Source organism: Salmo trutta, chromosome 12 (genome assembly GCF_901001165.1).
Source record: "Salmo trutta chromosome 12, fSalTru1.1, whole genome shotgun sequence".
In the NCBI taxonomy this organism is placed as follows: domain Eukaryota; kingdom Metazoa; phylum Chordata; class Actinopteri; order Salmoniformes; family Salmonidae; genus Salmo; species Salmo trutta.
Window position 1 is genome coordinate 16,978,681 of NC_042968.1, and position 25,414 is coordinate 17,004,094.

The following is a 25,414-nucleotide window of genomic DNA, read 5'->3' on the forward strand; positions in this document are numbered from 1 at the left end:
GGTTGATATCAGCTGCATCCCTGAACTTCCAAATCTCAGTCCAGAAGCCCAGTGTGTTTTTTGTCTCATTCCATTTACTAAGATGGATGGCATGCCATTGCTGGACAATCTTGTCCATCTCTGCAGGGGAGTAGCCAAGGAGCTTGGCTATTTTTTCTATTTCTCCAGGGCTCCTGTTGTGCTTTAGAGTTTCCTCCACATTGAAAACTGACATGTACTCCAATGCTTCGATGTTGTCCGGCAGTCTCACCCTCAACTCATTAGTGAGGGAGATGGTGAAGGCTACACACCACTTTCGGACATTGTTTTCATCCTCAGGTGCAAGGTGAAGCTCAGCTGCCTTTGACTCAAAAAGGTAACCAAGGTACGGTTTGGGACTGATGTATCCATCTATTGGCCCTTTGAGTACATCAACATTTGCCAGTGGATTCAGCACCCTGCTGCTCACAGACCTGATCAGGCTAACCAAGCTGTCAAGTAGCTTAAGAGGATCTACTTGCTCTCACAAAAGCTTTGATGGCCAACTGTACCTCACCCAGCACTGACTTCAAAAAAGTCAGATACAATATGTTTTGAGGATCACTGTACATGGAGTTTAAAACCTCAGCCATGTAGCAGTGTTCACTGGACTTGGTGACTGTGAAATGCAGCCTAAGCACCTCCCACTGGTCCAAAATGCGTGAAGCCGCAGGTTCAATGGAGAGCCAACGTGTGGCACACACCTTGGTTATCTGGAAAGGTTTCTCCCCACAGTTCATGGTCTCATATATGGCCTTCTAGGCCTCCCTGCGCTTTGGAGACACCGAAAACCAGTTATAAGTCTCTCATACCAAGTACTCCACACTACGGGGGATGGTGTCATTGGAAGCATGACTTACAGCAAGCTGCAGAGAGTGGCACACACAGCGAATAAGAACCAGATTTGAGGCCATACTCCTCCTTCAGTACTTTATGGACCCATTGTTAATCTCCATCATTGTCAGTCACTATCCCCAGGAGTTTCTCTTTTTTAAGACAACACTTCGAGGAAAGCCACAACAGCACGGGCTATAGGCATCTCCTCCCTCCAACTCAATCATGTTGATACAATTGTCTGCTTGGTGTCACTAAAGTACCTTATCACAACCCCCAGGTACTTAGAAAACACTTACATTCGTGGACTCATCGAGGAGGAGGCTGAAACGCTGGTCACCCACATCTGCGACCAACTTTTTCAGAAAGTATGGCACTAGAACACCATTAATCATTTCTGTGCACTTTGTCCTGTGCATTTTGAAGTGGGTAGCAGCAGTGGAGTCTTGAGAAAGCAGCTCTACATGCTTCTTCAATGTGATCACATGCCAGCATGGAACAGTGTTCAGCGATAGCTAATGTCATGGTAGCCTCAGCCTTTTTGCAGAGTCAATTTTTTTAACCATAAATGGCAGCTTGTTTTGGGTGGAACTGTTATGGCTTTGCCTTTTGATTATGTTTTTGAGGTGTCGTGTTTTTTTTTGTTTTTTTTACATACAAGTCTGGCGTAGAAATCAGCCTTACAATACAGGCAGTATGCTCGTGTATCATCTCCAATAAACGGCTTCAACCAGCCTTTGAATTCAGGGTTTGATTCCCACTCCTGTCTGTATTTTTGAGTGTACAGTTTAGACTGAGACATGATGAGCTAGCCAGCTAGATGTTTAGCTTATGTCACAGAGAGGCACACACACAGTGGACAAGATGAGTAAGTGACTGAGGCTGTGTGAGTCAAATGCAGTGACTTATTTTTGTGCAGTGATTTATTTTAGACAAAGAACATTTTACATCCCGCCCTGAATGTAAGCCAGGGCGGGATCAGCCAGCGGTGGCTTCCCGCATGCGCAATTCATTTGCAGTCCGGACGTGGAGGAGTGAACATCTGCTCTGACTGCAGCTGGGAGGGACTGCTGCGCGAGGACTGGGCCGCCTGTGAGTGCTTTGGGACAGGGGTGGGGTCCACGGCAGCACCCGCTGCTCGTTGAGAAGAGTAGGAACGATACGTGCTTTCACGTCAGTCTCCAAAAACACCAGAAAAAGTCGCTAGATTTGTCGCTAGTCGATTTTTAAAAAATGTGTCGCTAAAGGGGTCTGAATACTCGCTAAATATAGCGACAAAGTCGCTAAGTTGGTAACACTGAATAGAACTAGAACTACCCGCATCCTCCTACGAGGTCAAATAGAACCAAGCAACCAGCATAACAACGGACGCTTTGGTTCATTACGTAATCCGGTCAGAATGTTGCAAGTTCTAGAAACAGAAGCTAGAACTCATCGAATCCTATTGTGAGGGGGGGGACACTATTTGGCATGACAGGCCCTAGCCCAATATTGGACTCTAACGTTACTCCTTAGTCCAAGGACCTTCCTTACATTTCGTATGATATGTTACAAATTGCAATTTGTATGATATGTCACGAATTCCAATTTGTTGTGGCTAACTTTAGCTTGGTAGCTAACAGTAATGTTAGCTAGGCTAGGAGTTAGGGTTAGAGTTAAGGTTAGCTAACATGCTAAGTAGTTGCTAATTAGCTCAAATCCTAAAATTATCCATATTGAGATTAAACACACAACATTTAGGTTGCTAGATGTTCGTCATCCTCCTCCACCCATCCTCCTTTCGTTTGCCTTAAGTAACCGTCTGTCTCATGTAAACATACCAAACGTAACATATACTAATTCGAGTGTCCCGGATTTTATGCACTATTTTACCTCTAGGCAATGAGACCAGGCTGTCCGTTTACACACAGGTGTTCAGAGAGGCAGATGGCTAATTAGCAAAGGTCGTCCAATATTTCTTCTCTGTTTCTGTACACAAGCGCAGTAACATGGACATATGGCCGTCTGGGAACACTAACCCTATAAAAGGTGTGTATCAATTGAACCTTTGTTTTTCGAAAATGATTTCTCACTGATCGGAAAGATAGTTTGTATGCTTCCAAAACCATACTGCAAGCAATGCATTGTTTAAATGTTTTTATTTAACTAGGCAAGTCAGTTAAACAAGTCTTATTTACAATTGTGCGCCGCCCTATGGGACTCCCAATCACGGCCAGCTGTGATACAGCCTGGAATTGAACCAGGGTCTATAGTGATGCACGACTCCAGCACTGAGATGCAGAGCTTTAGATCGTTGCGCAACTCGGGAGCCCCATAGGGTTTTCCTTGTTAAACAGAAAACTCCACTCAAAAACTATATTTTGCATTTGTTTCATTAGGTAGAGATACTCTCAATGATCGGCTATGAAAAGCCAACTGACATTTACTCTTGAGGTGCTGACTCGTTGCGCCCTCGACAACTACTGTGATTATTATTATTTGACCATGCTGGTCATTTATGAACATTTGAACATCTTGGCCATGTTCTGTTATAATCTCCACCCAGCACAGCCAGAAGAGGACTGGCCACCCCTCATAGCCTGGTTTCTTCCTAGGTTTTGGCCTTTCTAGGGAGTTTTTCCTAGCCACCGTGCTTCTACACCTGCATTACTTGCTGTTTGGGGTTTTAGGCTGGGTTTCTGTACAGCACTTTGAGATATCAGCTGATGTAAGAAGGGCTATATAAATACATTTGATTTGATTAGTCCGTTGTTGACAAGCAAAGCACGTTGGGACTCTCAACAATGGACTAATTACACAAATACCAATAGTTTTTTTTTGTGGAATTGTCCTTTAATGTTCAGACCTAGCTTCACAGCTCTTAACAAAACTCCCCCTTCATCCAATGATGTATGTAATGTAACCAAGTCATGATCAAGGGCTAATAGGGCCCATGAACAATCTACCGATTTTTGGCATGCCAACCATTTGTTTCTTGCCGCTAGTTTCACTCTTAGTCATGCGTTTTGTGTATTAATGTTACACAGTGCACATGTTTTGACAATAAGATCTATATTTATGTGATAAGTAATGGGTTAAAACGTACTGTAGTTTAAGGGGTGAAATAGTTACTCTGTCTGTTCAAGTTTTATATGGTCTCTGTTCAGGGAGGCAGTGTGTGAACCTGGGATGTGTTTCCCAAAAGCATCCTAGCCCTAAAATAATATTTCGTCCATTTAGTTTCTATGGAATTAAGATGTGTTACGATGCTTTTGGCAAACCCAGCCTAGAGCTGCGTTCGAATGCCCCAATTATCAGTGGGTAATGTAGCCTAGCTAAAAAGAGAGAAGTGTACCCGTTTATTTACTGCGTTAGGCAGGTTAACACCATTATAGTAGTGTGTAATTATATGAATGCATTACCTTAAGGTATATGTGCATTGTATGCATTTATTTCCAAATGGCAGTTGTTGATAGACCTCCAAGGTGAGGCTAACAACCTACCTCACTCTGTCGCGCGGTTGTCTCCTAGCACGTAGCCACTGCGGTTTTGCGCAGACGCAATTGCTTCCCTTTTCGATGTCCCTCTGAATCGGTTCCTTAGCATACGACACCATTAGCCACTGATTCTTACCGGTCGGCAAGATGTTCAGAGCCGTTGTTCGACTTTCAACCTCTGGGGTACGGAGTTTAGCGCGGATACGACCATGTTACTCGGGTAAGACTGACGGCAAAGCCTATTAAATGGTATATTTATTCATACAACTGTTTGCCTTTCGTGTTAGCCAGTTGTTCATCGCAAATAGCCATCAAGCTAGCTAACGTTAGTCGTAAATGGTATGTAACGTTAAGGTAGTCTCAAACTCGACATAGTTTACACTATTAGGCTAATTCAATGCATTGCTGAGAGTATATGAAGTCACAAATACTGTAAGTTGTGTATTGTGGTCCTACACATAGATGGCATTCGCTATGTATGTAGCTAGCTTAAAGCTAAGTCAATGGGACTAATGTTTGCGTCAGGGTGACATTGATTTTCATTTGATTCAAAGTAACATTTATTGGTGCCCTTAGTGTAGTGTCATCACGTTCATAAATTGGTCATATCCAGTGTAAATGTATAGATCCACGAGACAGCTAGTGAACTTTAGCATGTGTCCTTGTGATGACCCACGCTTCAGTTTTTCGAGGGAGTCACAAGTGCACAACAATGCGCAGCAATTCTAGACCTTGCGGTCAAACCAGTTTATGGTCATGTCCTACACCATCGACTGCTCTTGAGATCAGTACACTCAGTTATGGCTAGATTTGTGCTGTGAAAATAAACTGAGTGTCTTGGCATTGACCTCTGGCCCAGTTAGCCAGATTGCTGTAAATAGACATTCCTTCCCTGCAAAGCTAAGGGGATATTGCAATTATGCATTTGACATATACAGGTCAGTTTCCCATAGAATAGATCTCAGTGGAGTACACAGGCAAAGTACTCAACATACTGGGCTGCAAACATGCAAAAATCACATTTGAAATCAGCTGGTAGTGAGATGACGTGACAGAAGGTGTAGGTTATGGCTCAGCTGCTTCTTCATGAGAATGGAAGGGTGTATATATTTTCTTCAGTCAAGCATCTATGAATAGTCCTTGACCTCCTATATAATCTAGAATTAGTTTGTTTTCTATGTTGCAGCTCCTTTGGCCTCCCGATGCTACTCCCATGCCAAGGTGGAGACAGATGAGGAGTTTGATGCCCGTTGGGTCACTTATTTCAGCAAGCCAGACATTGATGCCTGGGAGCTGAAGAAAGGTGATCTTCTAAAGATTATTGAAAATAAGTTTGCACTTTGCCAAAGGTCTGTCATTTTTTCCCAGTCCTTGAGTTGGAGACTAACGGATAAAAAAACTAACATTTGGAAGAAAAAAATGTATAATGGAGTATGTTTGAATCCCATAGGCATGAACACATTAATTGGCTACGACCTGGTACCTGAACCCAAAATCCTCGACTCAGCTCTTCGTGCTTGCCGAAGGTTGAATGACTTAGCCAGTGCCATCCGCATCCTCGAGGCAGTCAAGGTGAGCTACACAGCTTCCCCTACCGACTTCTAGTGAAGTCATATCTCAATAAAATAAACGTATGTATTTTACAGCGCAGTCGGGAAGTGTTCAGACCCCTTGACTTTTCATACATTGTTACGTTAGCCTTATTCTAAAATTGATTAAATTATTTCCCCCCCTCAATCTACACATAAATGACAAAGCGAAAACAGGTTTAAACATTTTGCAAATGTATTAAAAATAAAACATACCTTATTTACATAAGTATTCAGACCCTTTGCTATGAGACTTGAAATTGAGCTCATGTTTCCAATGATCATCCTTGATGTTTCTATAAATTGGAGTCCACCTGTGGTAAATTCAATTGATTGGACATGATTTGGAAAAGCACACACACTGGTCTATATAAGGTCCCACAGTTGACAGTGCATGTCAGACCAAAAAAGTCAAGGGTTCTGCATACCTTCCAACTGCACTGTATTAGGATCGCCGTTAGCTGTTGTGAAAGCAGCAGCTACTCTACCTGGGGGGTACACACATGACACAATACAGAACATTAATAGACAAAAACCGCTCAAGGACAGAACTACATAAGTGTGGATATACTCGCTGCTTTTATACATGTCAAAACGGAAAATCTCTTTCCATTTCAATTTATGCCATTTGGTTAAAGGAGCTACATGTAGAATTTTTGCATTGTAATTTCTGAAAATGTCCATAATATACTGATCAAAATTTAAATGCAACATTCCCTTTTGTGGGGGAAAACTCATTCTGATTAGGTGGGCCTATTGCAATTCACCTAGCTTCCACATGGGTGAGACATTCTACATGTTGTAGCACCTTTATCGTATTCAGTAGGTTTTTGTTCCAGATAGTTAAATTAGAAAATTGTAGATGGCTGAGCATAAATTTAAATGAATTCCATTCAGACAAATCCACCAAAAGCACACTTTGTAACATTCCAGTAGCTTTGAAAATAACTGTTTCCCCTGAAATATGCATACTATTGACTTTTAGGGTTTGAGCTATTGCTTGTATTTGGTGGAAGCAGACTTTAATCCTCACATGAGCCACCTAGCTGTACAAAAAGAACAGTCAAACTCCTTAATTAGTAGGCGTACCAATTCCTCACCCTTTCAACGTAGCCAACAATTTTTTGTTACCTTTTATTTAACTAGACTAGCTGGAAGGTTCACCGCATAATCTATTTTTATTCTATACTGAACAAACGCAACATGTTACAGTTCATGTAAGGAAATCAGTCAATTTAAAATGAAATTAGACCCTAATCTATGGATTTCACATGACTGGACATGGGCCCATCCAATCAGACTTTTTTTTTTTCATACATAAAGGGCATTATTACAGACAGAAATACTCATCAATCCCGCAGGTGAAGACACTAGATTTGCAGGTCCTGGGCTGACGTGGTTGTGAGGCCGGTTGGACGTACTGCCAAATTCTCTGAAATGTTGGAGCTTATGGTAGAGAAATTAACATTAAATTCTCTGGCAACAGCTCTGGTTGACATTCCTACATTCAGCATGCCAATATCATGCTCCCTCAACTTGAGACATCGGTGGCATTGTGTTGTGTGACAAAACTGCACATTTGAATGGCCTTTTATTGTCCCCAGCACAAGGTGCACCTGTGTAACAATCATGCTGTTAATCAGTTTCTTGATATGCCACAACTGTCCGGTGGATGGATTATCTTGGCAAAGGAGAAATGCTCACTAACAGAATGTAAACATTTTAGAAAAATATGCTTTTTGTGCATATGGAACATTTCTGGGATCTTATTTCAGCTCATGGGACCAACACTTCACATATTGCGTTTGTCACTTTCTTGTGAAAAAGGGTTTAACATGTAAAATAATTTGGATTTAATCTCCTTTGAATTTATTCACATAATATATTAGTATTTTAGGAAACGTATAGAATGGTACACAATATTCAACCTGTATGCCTTTTTTGTAATATTCCCTATGGTGAACTTCATCATCCTCTCTCTAACAGGACAAATCTGGCCCCCACAAAGATATCTACCCATACCTGATTCAAGAACTGCAGCCCACTCTGATTGAGCTGGGTATCTCCACACCTGAGGATCTGGGCATGGACAAATTATAGACATCCTCTGGGTGAGTGCTTACACATTGAAAAGTGAATGCTCTGGGGCCGGTTTCTCAAAAGCATCTTAAGGCTAAGTTCATTGTTACAACCTTCGTAGGAGCATTGTTAAATCTCTGAGCTGTGTCCCAAAACCTTCGTTCATAAAGTTGCACTTAAACGCATGTTATTTACCAACTTCCTCAGACTATTCGTAGAACAGCGAAGTGCATCATTAAATATGTTATACAGATCTCCACTAAACATAGAATCAAGATGTTTCAGTCTGTGACCCCATAACTTCACAACGAAGTTGAATACAAATAAAGTTGCCAATATCTCTGCAAATATTAAACAAGCAAAGGATAAAGATCTTCACATGAAACCTGAGATGACTGCATTAAAAGACAAATAGCCTACCAACAGTATAGGCCTATATTTAAATGATATTGAAATCAGTTATGTTTATTCAATTGAGTTTTATTTAGTGCATTATAGGGTAAGCATTAGAATAAGCTGCCTCAATATTAGCAGCCATAGGTGATAATAACTCTAGGAGCTGATACAGCATCAGTATTGTGGAATAATTCTAATGTTAAAGGTGCAATGTGCAGAAAAATCGCTCCACCATTTCCTGGTTGCTAAAATTCAAATAGTTTGCCTAATTTCAATTTGATAAAACAAGCAGTCATTGTGTAGAGAATCATTGTACTGTTCTGAAATAACTTTTGCATAACCAAAAATATTGTCTATATCAATGTGAAGCTGGTGTACAAATCCAAGACCCTAAAACTAAACTTGAGAACTGGAGCATAGATATAGCGCACATAACAGATCTACCGCTTCTTAGGCTTGCTTTCAATGAGTGACAGATCCATAACCCATTTCTATGTGAACTTGGTCTGATTGCCCAGAAAGTTACATACTGCAGCTTTAAGGTAAGATTTCAATGGAGAAAGCTGGCCGGAGAGCAGCGCTGCCTTTCTTTCGATCCTATCAGTATTGACACATGCCTCAACGACACGATAAGCGAACGTTCTCTCTGCATGGTCTTTTGGGAAACGCATGTTGCATCGTCGGGCCCTTTACAGTTCTCTTCCTTTTTAATCGACTAATGAAATGTTTCCTTTTCATTTCCCCTCAGGTCATCTGGTGGCCAACGAGATGAACCACTTCTCTTCAAGTCTCTGCCTTGTCCTGGTGTCTGTATGATGTTGATTTAATCCACTCTCTCCTGTTGTGTACAAAATTATGGATTTAATAAAGCAATATCTATTGACGCAGCTGTCTCAATGGTAAGGTTGATTTACTGGCGTGTAACCCATTAATTCCAAAGGTGTCAATGTTCAATTTACAAACAAACTTTTGCTCAATTAAATCAATTATGGGCTTCAGACCACTGACATACACAACATAATCTTATGTTTACATGAACATATGGCAGACCCAAACATTTAACCTAACTAGTAGTATGTACTTTGATGCATCTCATAACACTGCTGGGTCGAAACTGATGTAAGATGGTAGTTCAAGAAAGTTGAGGACAAAGGGATTAATTCCAACAATGGGTTTGGTCAGCATTCACTTTGATTCAATGCAGAGGGGTCCTGTAATTCTGTCAGGTTTTGCACTAGCTCTCAAACCCTTCTCCCCGTAGCGTAGTGTGTTCAGCGGTTAGCTTCGCCCACGGCTGGCTGTTAAACGTCAATGATTGCTTGTGGACCGGTTTTCGAAATATGGCCCTTCTCTCATTTTAGCGAGAAATATTCTTAAAACCCTATCAACTAGCAGATTTGCAAATATCCATATGTTGCGTGCCTCCTCCCAGTTAACGTTACACGTGCTAGATTGCTAATTAGCACTGGCGGTCGTCTTCATTAAGTGCTGTAATATGGCCGTGAGGGAACAGTAACCCTAAAGGTGTGTAGTAATTTAACATTTGGTTTTCTCAAAATTTCACGCTGATTATGAATGAACATACGTTCCTTAATTCCTAAACCTTACCGCAAGCGATCCGTGTCCCCGGGAACAAGTTTCCTTCATCAATAGGTGCTAGCCAAAATGTAATTTTGCACTAGCCCTGTTAGGTGGCCCCTTCTTTTGTTGAATATTGCAATGATCAGACAGAATTTGTTATTGGTAATACTGTCACCAGAAAGTTTCTTACCTCTTTGCTACTACTGAAGTTCTCCGACCTTATGTGGTTTCGGATGACTTGGGGTAGGGATGAAGGAAGGACGGTGAAAGTAGTCCAAGGCTTCTGTTGACAGGAAGCGGAAGTGGTACTTAGACTATCTAGCAGGAGTAAAAAACAGCAGTGATAACAACATATCCTTTCATGGATGGTTGGAAATACAGTCAACATGCCTGTTTTAGCGTGTAAAGCGTGAACATTCCCACCAACATGAACAACATTATGGAGGAACAGGAGGAGAGGGATACTCTCCTTGCTGCAGTCCCCGAGTCCCAGGTTTTGACGCCGGTAACTATGTTTTGGCTAGCTAGCTAACCAATAACACACGCAATCTGATTTCTGGCAACTCTGTTTTCAAATGACAGCCAACCTACCATTCTCTCAGCGTATAACGTTACTTGGCTTGTTATTTACTGTTTACTGCTAACGTTAGCAAGCAAACCATGTTAGCTACAGATTGTACACCAGATACTGAGAACGTTATTTACATTTGTCATTTAGAAGACGCTCTTAACCCTAATTGCTCTGGATAAGTGCCTTGCTCAAGGGCACATCGACATATTTTCGACCTGGTCGCCTCGGGCATTCGAACCAGCGACCTTTTTGTTACTGGCCCAACGCTCTTAACCGCTAAGCTACTTGCCCTATCCAGTAACTTGTTTAGGTTCACTGACAAATATTAAAATGAGGGTATGTTCAACTGCGTAGAATACACACCAATATGTTCTTTTGATATTTCAAAACGTCTTCTATAATCTTAACTATTCCGTTAACCCTTTACACTCGTGGGAATATGCCTATATTGCAACCGAGGTAAAGCCAGATTCAGGTTGGATATTCGCCTGTAGTTTTCCTTACCCCCACCAACAGCAGTTAGCAGTCAACATAGTGACAAATCTAATTTTTCAAATTTCTATAGCTCTTTAACCATTACAACATCTTTTACATCTCACACTATTTACATCTCGCACTATTTTCCTAATATTTACATTTTTTTTTATTTCAATAGCTCCTTGGTCATGTGACCTGACTTCAAACAAGGTTCAAAATGTACACTCAGCACACCCTTTAGTTTGTCCATTTTCAAGTCACGTTTTTACATTAGTTTTTCAAACTTTATAATTTCAATAGCACCTTGGTAATGTGACCCACTGACCGCAAACTACTTGTCCATGGACTGGCGGAGACGGGTGCCGCTAGGCATCCAGTGCGGTAACGCGACCGACCCCGGAGAAGCTGGCGGGAGCCCCGGGGAGAGTTCTCTTTTCTTTGAAGCGCAGAGTGGCCTGGAATGGGTTCGCCCCGGGAGAGGGGCCCAAGCCCTGGAAAGCTTTGCGGTTTCGGCGGCGTCCGGTGAGCTCTCCCTGGCCCTTGAAAATCTGGGGGCGAGGGTGTAAATCTCACGCCGGGCCGTACCCATATCCGCAGCACGTCTCCAAGGTGAACAGCCTCTGGCATGTTATAACAATGTAGGTAAGGAAAGTTGGCAAAAAAAGATCTGCAACTTCGAGGTAAGGATTGGCTCTAAGGGCTGGGTCGGTCGGGCTGGGGTGCGAAGCGGGGCTGGGCTCGAGCTGCGGCTGGGGGAGCAGTCGCTCTGTCACCCTTTTTTATTTTATATTTTTTTTATTACACCTTTATTTAACCAGGTAGGCCAGTTGAGAACAAGTTCTCATTTCCAACTGCGACCTGGCCAAGATAAAGCAAAGCAGTGCGACAAGAACAACAGCACAGAGTTACATATAAACATACAGTCAATAACACAATAGAAAACACTATGTAACAGTGTCTGCAAATGTAGAAGATTAGGGAGGCCCTCCTCTCGCCACCATTGGAAGTTCGTTTTGCGGCCCATCTCATGGTCTCTCGTGCATGGTCTCGCAAGGGGCTGCGTGTGGGGGTTCGTCGGGGTGGTGTCTGTTGGCCGGGCGAAGGCGGTTGGCGGCGGAAACTCTGGACGCTCTCCTGGCCCTTCTCGCAGATCTCGCCAGCTACGGAGCTCGCCGGCCCCATACATTGTTGGTGGGGAGGTCTCCTCTACGCTCACTAGACTTGAGGTGGAGACTAAACCCATTGGCCCTGCAGTGATAGGGCATTGCATGGATCTGGCTCATGCCCTATGAACTGGGGAGAGGTATCTCCAGCTTGTCTGGGGAGGGAGGCCTACATTTGATGTGTGTCGTACCATCCACACCCATTGATTTGCTGCAGAACAATAAAACGGACGGAAGAAGCTTAGGTTCCCACTGGTCACGGATCACTGAATGTCATCTTGATGAAATTCAAAGGAGCGTACCCAAATGTCGCGGTCACACTCAAATCAACCGTGGAGTGACTGTGACCCCCTCATGTCAAACGGGTGTCCTGACTCTCTGAGGTCATTAAAGATCCCATTGCACTTATCGTAAGAGTAGAGGTGTTAACCCCGGTGTCCTGGCTAAATTCCCAATCTGGCACTCATACCATCACGGCTGTCTAATCATCCCCAGCTTACAATTGGCTCATTCATCCCCCTCCTCTCCCCTGAAACTATTCCCCAGGTCGTTGCTGTAAATGAGAATGTGTTCTCAGTCAACTTACCTGGTAAAATAACGGTAAAATAAAATAAAATAAAAAATAAATAAAAATGTCAGTGAGGAATATCAATGAAGCGCTGGTTAAGGTGGTTCCTATGTCTCTGTCCCGGAGGGCTGACTGGGAAAGCAAATAATTGAAAGGGTATGATTATTTTCTGTTGCTTCTTCCGACACCCGGTCGATGGTGCCGCTAGATACTACGAGGGTTATTTGGTTTTCAAGCCTATAAGTATTTCGCTGGCACTTGAAGTCGATTGAGTGTAAAAACCCAGTTAAAGTCCGCTGAAGGTTAGTAGCGGCAACTGATGTCCAGTTTGTAAGACAGAAAAGCCTCTGATGATACCACCGGGCATTACTCAAATGGATGTCAATTTGATGATATCTGACCGTAGCATGCTAGCCTTCGCGGTCGCTCTCAAACTACCTTCAGGGTGGCTGTGACCCCCTCATGTCAAAGTGAGGAAATTCGATGAAGCAGGGATAAACGGCGGGACATAATTGAGAGTCTCTTGAGGTAGTCAAATGCCTCGTCATCTAATTAGTGCATGAATGTAGGAACGAGATTCCCACTGTCCCTACCTACTGTCTAGCGAAACCACAGTCAAGGGACCGGATTGATGGAATCAGCGGGGAAAGAAGACCCTGTTGAGCTTGACTCTAGGCTAGCACTGTGAAGAGACATGAGAGGTGTAGAATAAGTGCGAGGCCTTTGTTGCGGGTGAAATACCATTACTCTTGTCGTTTTTTCACTTACTTGGGGAGGTGAGCCCTGGGTGCTCACGCCGGGTGCGACCCGCTCCGGGGACAGTGGCAGGTGGGGAGTTTAACTGGGGCGGTACACCTGTCAAACGGTAACACAGGTGAGCTTATGGAGGACAGAAACTTCCCGTCGAGCAGAAGGGCAAAACCTCGCTTGATCTTGATTTTCAGTATGAAAAGTGGGACCTCACGATCCTTCTGAATTTTTGGCTTTTAAGCAGGAGGTGTCAGAAGTTACCACAGCGATAACTGGCTTGTGGCGGCCAAGCGTTTATAGCTACGTTGCTTTTTGATCTTTCGATGTCGGCTCTTCCTATCATTGTGAAGCAGAATTCACCAAGCGTTGGATTGTTCACCCACTAATAGGGAACATGAGCAGGGTTTGGACCATCGTGAGACAGTTTAGTTTTACCCTACTGATGATGTTGTTGCAATAGTAATCCTGCTCAATACGAGAGGAACCGCAGGTTCAGACATTTGGTGTATGTGCTTGGCTGAGGAGCTAGTGGTGCGAAGCTACCATCTGTGGGATTATGACTGAACGCCTCTAAGTCAGAATCCCCCCTAAACGTAACGATATCGTAGCGCCGCGGATCTTCGGTTGGCCTGGGATAGTCTCCCTCTTTTGACAGGTGAATAGAGCCGTTTGTGACGAGGTTGGGGTGCGGCTGGATAAGTTGCTGCCCCTCTCCTGATGCGCACCGCATGTTTGTGGGGAACCTGGTGCTAAATCACTCCATAGACGACCTGATTCTGGGTCAGGGTTTTGTACGTAGCAGAACAGCTCACTTGCTGCGATCTATTGATAGTCAGCCCTCGATCCAAGCTTTTGTCGGGGACCATCCTCCTTTACTTACCGGTTACCAGGTGCACGGAGAAGGGCCAGAGGCCAGACAGAGTGTGAGAGAGCCCAGGCAGGTAGGTAGAAGGCATAAGACATTGTGCTCTGGATAGGTGGGGGCTAGGTGGTGGTCGCCCATCCGCCAGGCCTGTCTTCTGGTGGGATTGTGAGTCAGGTTGGGACTCGCTGTAGAAGTCAAAAGGTCACCAGGTGCACGAGGAGGCCTCCCCCAAGGCGGGGGGCACTCAGAGTCCGAGCAGGGGCGGCCGGACTTGGGCTGGGGGCATCACTCAGGCTGTGGAGATTGGGGACTTAGTCTCTGATGGATAAAAGCGGGCAGATTCCAAGCGTTATTATGAGCCGTCCTCCACTCAACAGCCTCCACTGCTATATGGAAACAGCTGAAATGAAATGTTTCTTGCAGAAGAAATATGAAAATCATTTGCATAAGCATAGCTATGGTAGGAATTGAAACGGAAGAGTTTCACAAAGTTAAGAACACGACTGAATCCAAACATTACACTGGTAATTTTATGATATAACCAAAGATTTTGGGTGTCTGTTACTGGACAGCCCTTATACAAACCGCCAGCATAGATTTGAACTAACCTGTATTTGACAATACTTTTTATGGTCTCGATTCGGGCGTGACCAGTTGCAGGTGATTCGTTTGAGTTTAGAAAATGCTCAGTTATTAAAATAAATGTTTTTCTCCATGAAGTAATCCAACAATGTTTATGCCGCCATCTTGTCTATTTAAAATCTTCATTGAGCGACACTGGTGAGTCCCGTCATGTCATGACATGACATGACATGCAGCACTTTGGGAAGTGTCATGATCATGATGGCACTCAGCTGTGACAATCAATGTGAGAAGATTTTAAATAGAAAAAATGGCGGCATAAACATTGTTGGATTACTTTATGGAGCAAAGAATTCATTTATTTAAAAAAAATGGATCATTTTCTAAATTGGTGGCAATATACTTGGCTAGTTATCTTTTTGAGTCAAATGAGAGGCTAATGGCAGGGCTAATTTGTAGTTGTGTAGCAGCATTAGGGCAAGGCTGTTTTCCTGAAGTGGTCTTCCAGGGATTCTCTATTTGTAACAGAATCCGCCATGACATTTCATACATTCTTGATTTTTACATGTCAAGGGTCCTGGCACTGGCAGCAGCTCAAGACCAAGGGCTACAGATGGGGGCATCAGACCTTTGGAGAAGAGGGGGCCCTACATCATGTCCAAAGCCCCAGCCATTCACATGAAACTACGTAAGCGCATTCCTGGCCCTAGATTGACACAATTCCTGTTTAAAGCCTTCTGATGTTTCAGTGTTGTCATAGCCTATGTTTTTATTTAAAGTGTTGTTCTTCTGCATGTGACTGAATCCTGGCTTTAGAGAAACACCGTGAGTTGGCCCGCAAAGCAATGAAGAAAAAAGGACTTACCTCAGGGGGTCCAGTGATGCAACAGCCCAGGCAAGGAGGAAAGCGGTAAGAGGGGGGAGATGTATGTTTGTAGGCGTGTATCATTGGACGCCTACAAACATGGAATTTGAGGTATTCGAGCTGTTACAATTCAAGTTTCTCTTGTTCCTCTTGTAGAAGTGTGAAGTTCAACAAAGGCTATGCCGCTTTGAGTCAGCACGCTGAAGAGACACTGGTAGCATTGGAATCAGACAGGTAAAGGACTACACACATAGCACCGAATGTTGATTTTCCAATCGTTCGGCGCGCTGTGATTTAGGGACCACACGCTGGTGGATGTCTGACAGTGCGCAAATTATGGCTGGCACTCTGTTCAGAGGTGCTAAGTACTCTCTCTGACAAAAACTATTGGCAAGGCACTACTGACTGCAGACAGAATCTCTAAAGACTCTGTTTTTTTAGGAAGTTTTTAATTTAACCTTTATTTAACCAGGCAAGTCAGAACAAATTCTTATTAACAATGACGACCTACCTCGGCCAAACCCGGACAACGCTGGGCCAGTTGTGTGCCGCCCTATGGGACTCCCAATCACAGCTGGTTGTGATTCAGCCTGGAATCGAACCAGGGTCTGTAGTGATGCCTCTACACTCAGATGCAGTGCCTTAGACCGCTGCGCCACTCGGGAGCCTGTATAGGGCTGGAATTCAATCCAAGTGCGCCTGGTCAGCAATGCACATTTTAAAAGGCAATGTTCCCATGTTTGCATAGATCACATTTACGGTAAATGCTGCATATGTTGACTCAATCGTAAATTACCTTTAAGTGGCACATTGTCCAAATCCGCGATTGGATTGAATCCCAGCCTAAGAGTTTTCCTAATGACATTATCTTGTCTTGACCTTGCAGTAATGATGAGCTAGATGTCGAGCAGTATTCCTCAGGATATTCTTCAGCCGAGGTGAGTGTGCCCAGTGTGAAACAGTGTATACTATACTCAGACCATGCTTCTACATAGAAAGGCTCGTTCGTTGAGCAGCAGTGCTCTCTATCAGAAACAGGGTTCAGTTTCCATATAAAATAGTTGCCCTTTATAGTCAACTGCACATCTATTCATATTTAAACAAGATTCAATGCAAGTATACACAATGTAAAAAAAATCTGAAATCCACCTTCAATTTATATTCTCCTCACACCTTCATCTTGCACCTTCTGTCCGCATACCTCTTGAATTGTCATTCCACAGCTGACCTGTTGACCTCTCTGTGCAGGTACACCCAGACCTGAGCAGGCAGCTGCTGCAGGATGGATACCGGCTGGATGAGATCCCTGACGACGAGGACCTGGACCTCATTCCCCCTAAAGCCATGGGTTCCTCAGCCTGCTGCTGTGCTGAGGCCTGGTCGTGCTCTGTGCAGTGAGGAGGGCACTTAGTGCTGTGACCTGGCTGACCCTGCAGCTCTGTGTTTAAAGACTGGACCTCTGTTACCCTGACCTTAGCCACTGTTTAAGTCAAGGAAGGCCTCCTGTTACCCAAACCCTACCACTGTCTAAGCATGGAACTCCCCTAACACTTTAAACGCCTAGCCACTGTTTATGCAGTGCTCTCTACACCCTAACTAACCTTAAGCATGGACTGAAGTCATCCTAAGCCTTAGCCACTGTCGAAGCAGGGCTCTCTGTCACCCCAAATGTTGACCTCTGTGTTATTTTGGATCTAGATGAAATGCTAACCATGCTGCAGCCCCTCTGAATAGACAGGTGCCGGGTGATTAATCTCTGGACATGCACTACACTCATTCACCTGATGGAGAAGGTCACTGTCTTGTTGTCCTCTTTGGCATATCTCTCCCAGGTCTATTTAAACACAGAAAATTGATATGCAAGGTAATATGCATACAGCAAATGTCCTAGAGCGGTTTGAACGCTAAAGCTTTTTCTGCAAGCTTGTCTTGCTCCAATTGCCTTTTTTCAAAGTAAGCCTTTTGAAAACAAACCTGAACATTCCCTAACTTTAGATTGGCATTTTTAATACATCTTCCTAAAATTCCCTATTTTTGTTGCAAATCCTTGGTATTAATATTGGGTCTAACCTCAAACCCTTGTATATGGCTTTGACACTACATGGTTTACTTGTATGTGAATTAATGCTTTAAATTATATAGGGACACTAGCACTTACTCATGTCAGGCTGCCTTTCAATGCTTTTTCCCAAAAAAGGGTTATATGTTAAAGGGTTACAAAATGGCACTGTTTTTACTGTAATGTTACAGCAATGAGAACTGGTCAATCTTGTCTTGCGTGTTAGAGGTAACATTACAGCCCATGGTGTCACTGAGGTTAACCACTGCCAGAGGTTAACCACTGCCTCCTGGCAATGCTGTACACAACACAATAACCCACTTGATCCTCTCTGTCTACTACATATAGTAGTTACTAGATACTCACAGGGACATGCATACGATATCAGAAGGCGATCTGAACAGACAAGTCACCTCCTACCTGTTGTTACATTTTGATCACTCACTCGCATGTCTCTCAGCAAATTGTACATTTTCCCACCCTTATGTTAGTGTTTTGGTATCTTGTGATTTTTAAAGCAAACAGTGCATTGTCAGTACACTAAACACTTTGACGAATTCTGTCTGTGTTGTCAGGCATTAGAATGAGTGATTCTCATCACTCGAGCCCTTACATGTGTGGCTAAAGATGAGAAGTGTGTTTGTGTTTGCTAGTTGCTGTTTATCAGTGCAGACTTAATGTGGAAGTGTGTGTCAGTTTGGCACAGTTTACACAAGCGACCCAATTCTGATATTTTTTTCACTAATTGGTCTTTTGACCAATCACATCAGCTTTGAAAAAGAGAAAGTTCTGGCATGATTGGTCAAAATACCAATTAGTAGAAAGAATATCAGAATTGGGCTGCCTGTTTAAACGCAGCCATTGAGTGCTAGATAGATAAATATTGCACTCAACACCAACCAGTGCAGTCAGTAGCCAGTACCCTGCAATCGCCTGTACTATGCAACTAATGGGCCAATCTGCTTCTGTATCCTAGTTAAAACAATATACCAAGTGTTACTGAGTGCTAAATGTAAAAAAAACTTGAAATATTATGTATAGGAAACTATTTTTATTTGATTATAAAGATCGTTTTGCTATATTAATTATATTGAATACACACACGTCCTTTTGTAATTTTCTTCTGGTTTGCTGGAGGTGATGTTACACCATTGAAAGTTGTTCTCACAGAATTCAGAGTACTATCAATCTAATCTCTGTCAAATATTTGTTATGTAGAAGAGCTTGGATGTACAGCATTGAGGAAGCAGAATATGTTTATGATGAGTATATTGGAAAGACATCTTGATAAAGCAGGTTGGTTATGTTAGATCAGGGGCGTCAAACTGGGCTGCCGGTTTTTGTTTTAACCTTTCAATTAAGACCTAGACAACCAGGTGAGGGGAGTTCCTTACTAATCAGTTACCTTAATTCCACAATCAAGTACAGGGGAGGAGCGAAAACCCACAGCCATTCCGCGCTCCGTGGAATGAGTTGGACACATGTGGAATAAATAGATCGTTAACTGAACGTAGAGACCACACAGACAGTGGGGCCATAATACCAGACCAGAGCATTTCCATTCACATCCATTTGGGGGCAGAATTGAGTTGTCACAATATTATTTCATGGCGAGGGAAGTGGCTAACAGGCTGTCATTACTTGCGTTACGTACATGCATCACTGTATAAATGTGTCTTTGTAGGCTATTTTATAGTTCACCGCTCAGCAGAGTAGTTTTTATCTGGGATTATAAATTGCATTAGTACTGTACCTCAATAGTTATGTCATTTTACCTTTGCATTATCAATGTTTGCCAAAAATGTAGGGCCGGCCAATTATTCAACAGGCAAGTTATCCACATGTTAAATGGAATGGTATTGAGGGAAACCGCCTGTCAGCATAACGGCCACACGCGATCTATTATGTACTATTTAATAGGCTCTCGTTTGCATGGACTGACAATGTTGCCATTCTCATAAAATTGCCATTCTCATGAGATTTGCATACGCATAGTAACTATTCAGCCAATGTAGCGCTGGAACTTGTTGCTGTCACTGGGCGGGCCCTAATGATGTTGTACGCCTAGACGGGGGATGTAATTCAAGTGAAGGAAAATCGAGTCAAGGGAGTTACCTCAACGGCTAGTTTTTCGAGATATGAGATCGGGCCATATTTCATGTTCGTCTTTGTCTAAATTAAAAAAAGTAGTGGAGAAAGATACAATTGAGAGTCACACAGCCAACATTCTGCCTATCTGCTGGTGGACAAATTTAACCCCCCCCCCCGTGCATGCACAATTACTCTGTGTTTACAAGTGATAGAAACCGTGCCAGCGAAGAGGGAAAAGGATAACCTAGGAAGGAGGGATGGTGGACAATTCCGGTAGCAGCAAGGCACAAATGGTGAGTAGTTTCCCCCTGTTTGGCGCTGTGCCCTGGCTAGGTCGCGGCTGTGTCATAGCCTATAGGAGCGAGGTAGCGAACATTTATTTGCAGAACAATATAGGCTAAAAGCACGAGACTATCAAAAGTAACGCTTTTTAAAAATTGAAATCCTTATTAATATTTGGTTTTGATAGTTCAGCGTACGTCATTGCCAATTTCATGTTTTAATTACAGTGGTAAATCCGACTGCAAGTAATGTATAATGCGTAACTCAATAAAATAGATAAAATGCATGCATATTTTTATGCACTGTAATCTGCGCCCCTAATATGATAGGGGGGAAAGTATGTATGTATATATATATATATATATGTATGTATATGTACGTAGCCTACAAACTAGCCAGCTACGATACTATACGCTGTTTACTCATGTACGTTTTCTGGAACCTCGCCATATACATCCGGAAAGCTAATTTTGACTGACTGCACGAATAGAAGAGAAGAGCTGTGTATGCCTGTGTTTTGGATAAAATTATATTCGAACTTTATCAGTCATCTAATTTTGAATGTAGGATACATCTGGGTTGATTTATTGTTTCGGATTTAAGCTAAATTGACACCTTTTGACGATAAGAAACAACTGTACGAGGCTACATGGTTCACCATTGTTTCAAAGTTGTTATTGGTACAGATGTTATTGTCAAAATCGAATGGTTTACATTGTTTTAGCTAATTCTTAAAGTGGTGCATATCTATTTCAATTGAGTGTTGTGCGTTAACTCGAATTCATTTTTTCAAATAAGACGCATACATGCAATATGCTGTAGATATATCTACAGGACAAAACGTGGTCCTGTAACTTCTGTATTATGTGCAGCTGTGCTGAACATTGTATAATTTGCCTATACTACACCTACGAATAAATATGTCCTGCATTTTACTACTGTACTTTTAAACGTGTAGCACCAGATATTGCATACCATACAATCATTTCCATGCAGTACATTTGTTTTGTACTTTTTTCCCCTGTTTGTTAATTAACGGTATTTTGCCTGTCTTCTCCCCTTTCCCCAATGTCAATTAGCCTTTCCCTCATCTATTGTGCTCATGTTGAAACTTACCCATGTTATCCTCATGAAGTGGATGGTTTGTTGTAGCCTACTGTACTAAGTCTGGTGGTGACTTCACTCAAATCCTGACAGATGGGACTTCCCTGTTTTTTATGTCTAAATAGTCCACTTTGTGTTATGCATGTTTTTATTAGAACCTGTAAAGCCAGACATCCAGTGGTAATTTGAGTTGTTGGTTTATGGTTGGCTATTGATGTCTTCCTCACTTCCTCTCCCAGCCCAGCATGTCACAGGAGAGTGGTCTGGGGGGTGTCTATCCTCAGGGAGGCACGGCAGGAGGAATGAAGCTGGAGGCTGTCATGGAGCAGCTGCAGCGCCAGCAGCAGGCCAGGCTGGAGATGGAGTGCAAAGAGAGGCGGCTCCGCGAGGCCCACATCATGTACGCCCAGCAGGTAGCAGCGCAGCAGGCCATCCTGGCTGCGGCCCGGGCCTCTGGAGCTGGCTTCATGGGCAAGGCCCTGGTTGGAGGTGGAGGTTCAGGGATACCCAGAGGAGGCCCACTGTCCCGGGTCTCCAACCAGAGCAGTGTGGACTCAGAGAGGGAGGATGAGGAGGACAGAGGCCGGGATTCAGGGGATGATGAGGAGATGATGGATGGAGACGAGGGGAGCGAGGAGGAAGAGGGAGGGGCTAGTGGTCTTGAGTACCTCCGCAAGCAGACACTGGCTCTACAACAGGGTGCCTCCCGCCTCCCAGCGCATCCATTTGGCAGTTACTCTACCTCGGGCCCCCAGCAGGTGCCATTGCCACCTGTCAGGGTGAAGCAGGAGCCTGACGAGAGCCGCTCTCCTGCAGGGCCCCATTCTGCCACCTCCCCCAACGGGCAGGCTGACTGGAATAGCTTTGAGGATCAGTTCAAACAGGTAAGGCCACCTTGGCTTACCGCCAATCTACTCTCCTTATTAATGTATGTCAGTTCTCCTTTCTTAGCTATATTCTCAAAATCCAATCCCCAATTTAATTTTATGTCTGCCCTTGACATTAAAGAATAGACTTGTCCTCATGAAGAAAGATTGCCACATTTCTCTGAATATTTCTCCTCGGCAGCTAATCTGGTATCAAAGTTGTACTATCTCTTCCCCAAAAACAGTGAGTCAACACAAAGCTGTATAATGAAAACACAAATGTCCCCCTTGGTAAGTAAGCGTCATATAGTGGGAAAGCCTTTCGCTATTTTCCAGTCTCCTGTTGTGTGTTTTGTCTGATTTGTTTCTGCCCTCTCCTGCTGTGAGCGGGTGGGTTAATCTTAGCTTCGACACAGACCTCTCAGCCAGTATCTTTGTGAGACACTTACAATCACCGGGGAGGGCTGAGCCGCACTTTGGCTTTTGTGGCCAAAAATCCTAGAAGTGTGCACTGGCAGAGGGCCAGGCACGTGTGTCGCTCTCACTCACTCTGCGCTCTCTCTCTCGCGCTCAGTGATTTCTCTTGCTCTCTCCTGGCAGACATGCAGCACACGGGGTGAGAAGGTAGAGGTATCCTAAAGCACAGTAGTGGTGCTACCCATCTGAAGGGTTTCAGCACTGTGCCAAGTGTACTTTTTCCATTGAAGGTAAATATTTCCTCACGGCGTGACAGAATGCAGAGTGGAAGCCAAGCTATCCTTCATGGTTGAGTCAGCACTAGGGAAGTAGCATGTGTTGTGTAACAGCCCACCAGTGGTTGATATAAAAAGCCATGTTGCAGTGGAGTTGACAGATGTAGGAGGCAGAACAGATCTATTGCTGTGACTGACTGTTGCATTGCGTGTGCTGCACTATCATTTTCCAAGGATGTCATTACTGTCTATTTAAAGGGGAAATAGCTTTGGGACTGTCACTCTGTCTATTTCCAAATTTAGCTCCACAGGAGGGATGGTGGAATGGGAAGTAAATAAATGACAGCAGACTGAGCCCTGGATTAGAGGCAGGCAGGGCAGGGCAGGCAGGGCAGGGCAGGCAGGGCAGGGCAGGGCAGGCAGGCAGGGCAGGCAGGCAGGCAGGGCAGGCGTGCTATGGTTAGAGTTATCACAGAGAACAGACAGACAGGATAGAGGGGGGAGTAGACGTCTAGCTACCACATTACTAGATCACAGTGGAAACGACCTGAATGAAAAGAAGTTTGACCACATTGTTATGTGACTGTGAACAAAAAAAAATGTGTCATTGGTGGCGATAGGTTAGAGGTCGTCGACATGTCTCTGTTTAGGCCAGCTGTCAGACAGCCACCAGGGATCAGAGCAGGAGAGGTGTCGCAGAGCCCTGGCCTGGCTATCTGTGGCGTGGTTCTTTTATTATGAGAGGGGGTTGAGCCTGGGGGGTTGGAGAGGCATTGTCAAACTAGAATTGGTCTGCGCTTTTTTTGTTTCCTCTCTTTTATCTTTCCTGTCATTATGTCAGCTCTGCAGTATTTAATGACGGCTCATCTCTTGTGGCAGTTTTAGGTTACACTGCTGAAGGGTGACTTTTTTGATGGTATTGTCTTCAAGAGGCTGGGGAGAAGCCTCAATAAATACCATTCTCTGATAGTGTTGATAATATTTTCCAAAGCAATGGCACATCATAACCTGAGTGTTAGAAGTTAGAAGTAGCCTATTATAATATCAATTAATAAGGTTATAAAAACCAAATAGAACAACCTACCACTGATTTGATATTATGCAATTGTTATATTAGCCAAGAATGGGAAAGGGGATACCTAGTTAGTTGTACAATCTAATGCATTCAACTGAATGTCCTCTAACAGCGTTTCCCAACTCCAGTCCTCCAGTTCCTCCAAAAGCACACATTTTTGTTGTTTCCCTGGACAAGCACACCTGGTTCAACTTGTCAGCTAATCATCAGGCCCTCAGTGAGTTTGTCTGGGGCCACAACAAACATGTGTGTCGTTGGGGGAACTGGAGTTGGGAAACACTGCTCTACGACAGCAGAAGGAGTGTCAAAGGAGCATGGCGTAAAGATCGGGGGTGGAGAGTTTCTGTCTTTTCTGTCATTGATGCATGTGTTGTGACCTTGCCCTGAACAGCAGAGTAAATAATTGTCAAACGAGAGGATGGACAAAAGCATTGTGTGGAGTGTTGGCCGGAGTGTTATTGGGCCTGGGCAGATCGCTCGCTCTCACTGCCCCCCCCCCCCAGTCTGGGCTCTGCTGTAGGCCCACTAATTGACCTCTCATATCCCTCTCCTCGTGGTAATCTCCCAGTGATTAGTAGAGTAATAATCACGCCTGTGGACCGTGCCCTGGGTGTCGGGCAGTGATAGTGAACTCCCTCCCTAGCAGCTCCATACTGGAGGGGTTGAGCTGAGCATATTTGTGGTAGACTAGAGGTAGTTTTGGTTTCGCTGGTTTATCTGCCGATTCTTCATGTTTACATCTTAGATGTTCCTTTGTTTTCTGGTGTCAAGGGAGACCTAATCAACAAAATGGAGACTGTAACCAGGGCTTCATTTGCATTGTAGTGATGCCCGAGTCAGGGAGTGCTAAGCTGGGTCCAGGAGGAAGTATAAGCCCCTCTCTCATCGCATCATTAAACTCCAAGCGCTGCTGGTTTCTACAGCTGGCTGCTGCTAGTTACTGGCCAGGCATTAAAACATGTTTGTTGAATGCATGCTGTTGCATAATTCAGCTGTCGCCCCAGCAACGCATCAGTCAGGAAATGGGGAGCTGGCTGCACAGCTGCAGCTGCCTGCGATGCGATCGATGGAGGTTATGGGAGCTGCTTGTAGAGCAGGGAGGAGGGGGTGAATGTTAGGTCTCATTTATGGCTCATGGATGATGAATGAGGATGACATATTTAGCCGATGTATTCCACTATGCATTTTGACAGTGAAATGTGAATCAAATGCAGCCTGATGCATCTGCCCAGCAGAGTTCTGGGAAAGCAACTGGAAATGTGTGAGAAATGGTTCCTTTGCACTGTGACATGGCTTCAGTTCTCAGAGATAGAGGCTGTGGTTGGAATCATGGGGCCTCTCTCCCTCCTTGCCTAGTCTACAGTACAGGTGTACGGCATCAGTATGACCTTGTTAAAGGCTTCACAATGTTGCCTTGTTTGTATTCACTAT

General features: G+C 43.9%; 3 protein-coding genes across 5 annotated transcripts in view; all 3 read left to right on the plus strand.

Annotated features, from left to right (window-relative positions):
- Positions 1-4,388: 4,388 nt before the first annotated feature.
- Positions 4,389-9,279, plus strand: LOC115203038 (cytochrome c oxidase subunit 5A, mitochondrial). The gene is made up of 5 exons (XM_029767336.1): positions 4,389-4,548; positions 5,515-5,631; positions 5,779-5,900; positions 7,904-8,028; positions 9,141-9,279. Exons 1-4 carry the CDS (start codon positions 4,476-4,478, stop codon positions 8,015-8,017), a joined length of 426 nt encoding a protein of 141 aa, XP_029623196.1. The 5' UTR covers positions 4,389-4,475; the 3' UTR covers positions 8,018-8,028; positions 9,141-9,279.
- Positions 9,280-10,169: 890 nt separating this feature from the next.
- On the plus strand, positions 10,170-18,977 carry LOC115203041 (protein FAM219B). The gene is made up of 6 exons (XM_029767341.1): positions 10,170-10,478; positions 15,523-15,637; positions 15,766-15,859; positions 15,971-16,048; positions 16,701-16,752; positions 17,063-18,977. The coding sequence occupies exons 1-6, from the start codon at positions 10,401-10,403 to the stop codon at positions 17,210-17,212; spliced, it is 567 nt and encodes a 188-aa protein (XP_029623201.1). The 5' UTR covers positions 10,170-10,400; the 3' UTR covers positions 17,213-18,977.
- A 263-nt stretch (positions 18,978-19,240) lies between these two features.
- Positions 19,241-25,414, plus strand: part of LOC115203040 (AT-rich interactive domain-containing protein 3B) — a 62,364-nt gene continuing 56,190 nt past the window's right edge. For all 3 annotated transcript variants that reach the window (XM_029767337.1, XM_029767339.1, XM_029767338.1), the window contains exons 1-2: positions 19,241-20,257; positions 21,590-22,234. In XM_029767337.1, coding sequence (XP_029623197.1) covers positions 20,222-20,257; positions 21,590-22,234 — 681 coding nt within the window. In that variant the 5' untranslated portion in view covers positions 19,241-20,221. The remainder of the gene's footprint in view (positions 20,258-21,589; positions 22,235-25,414) is intronic.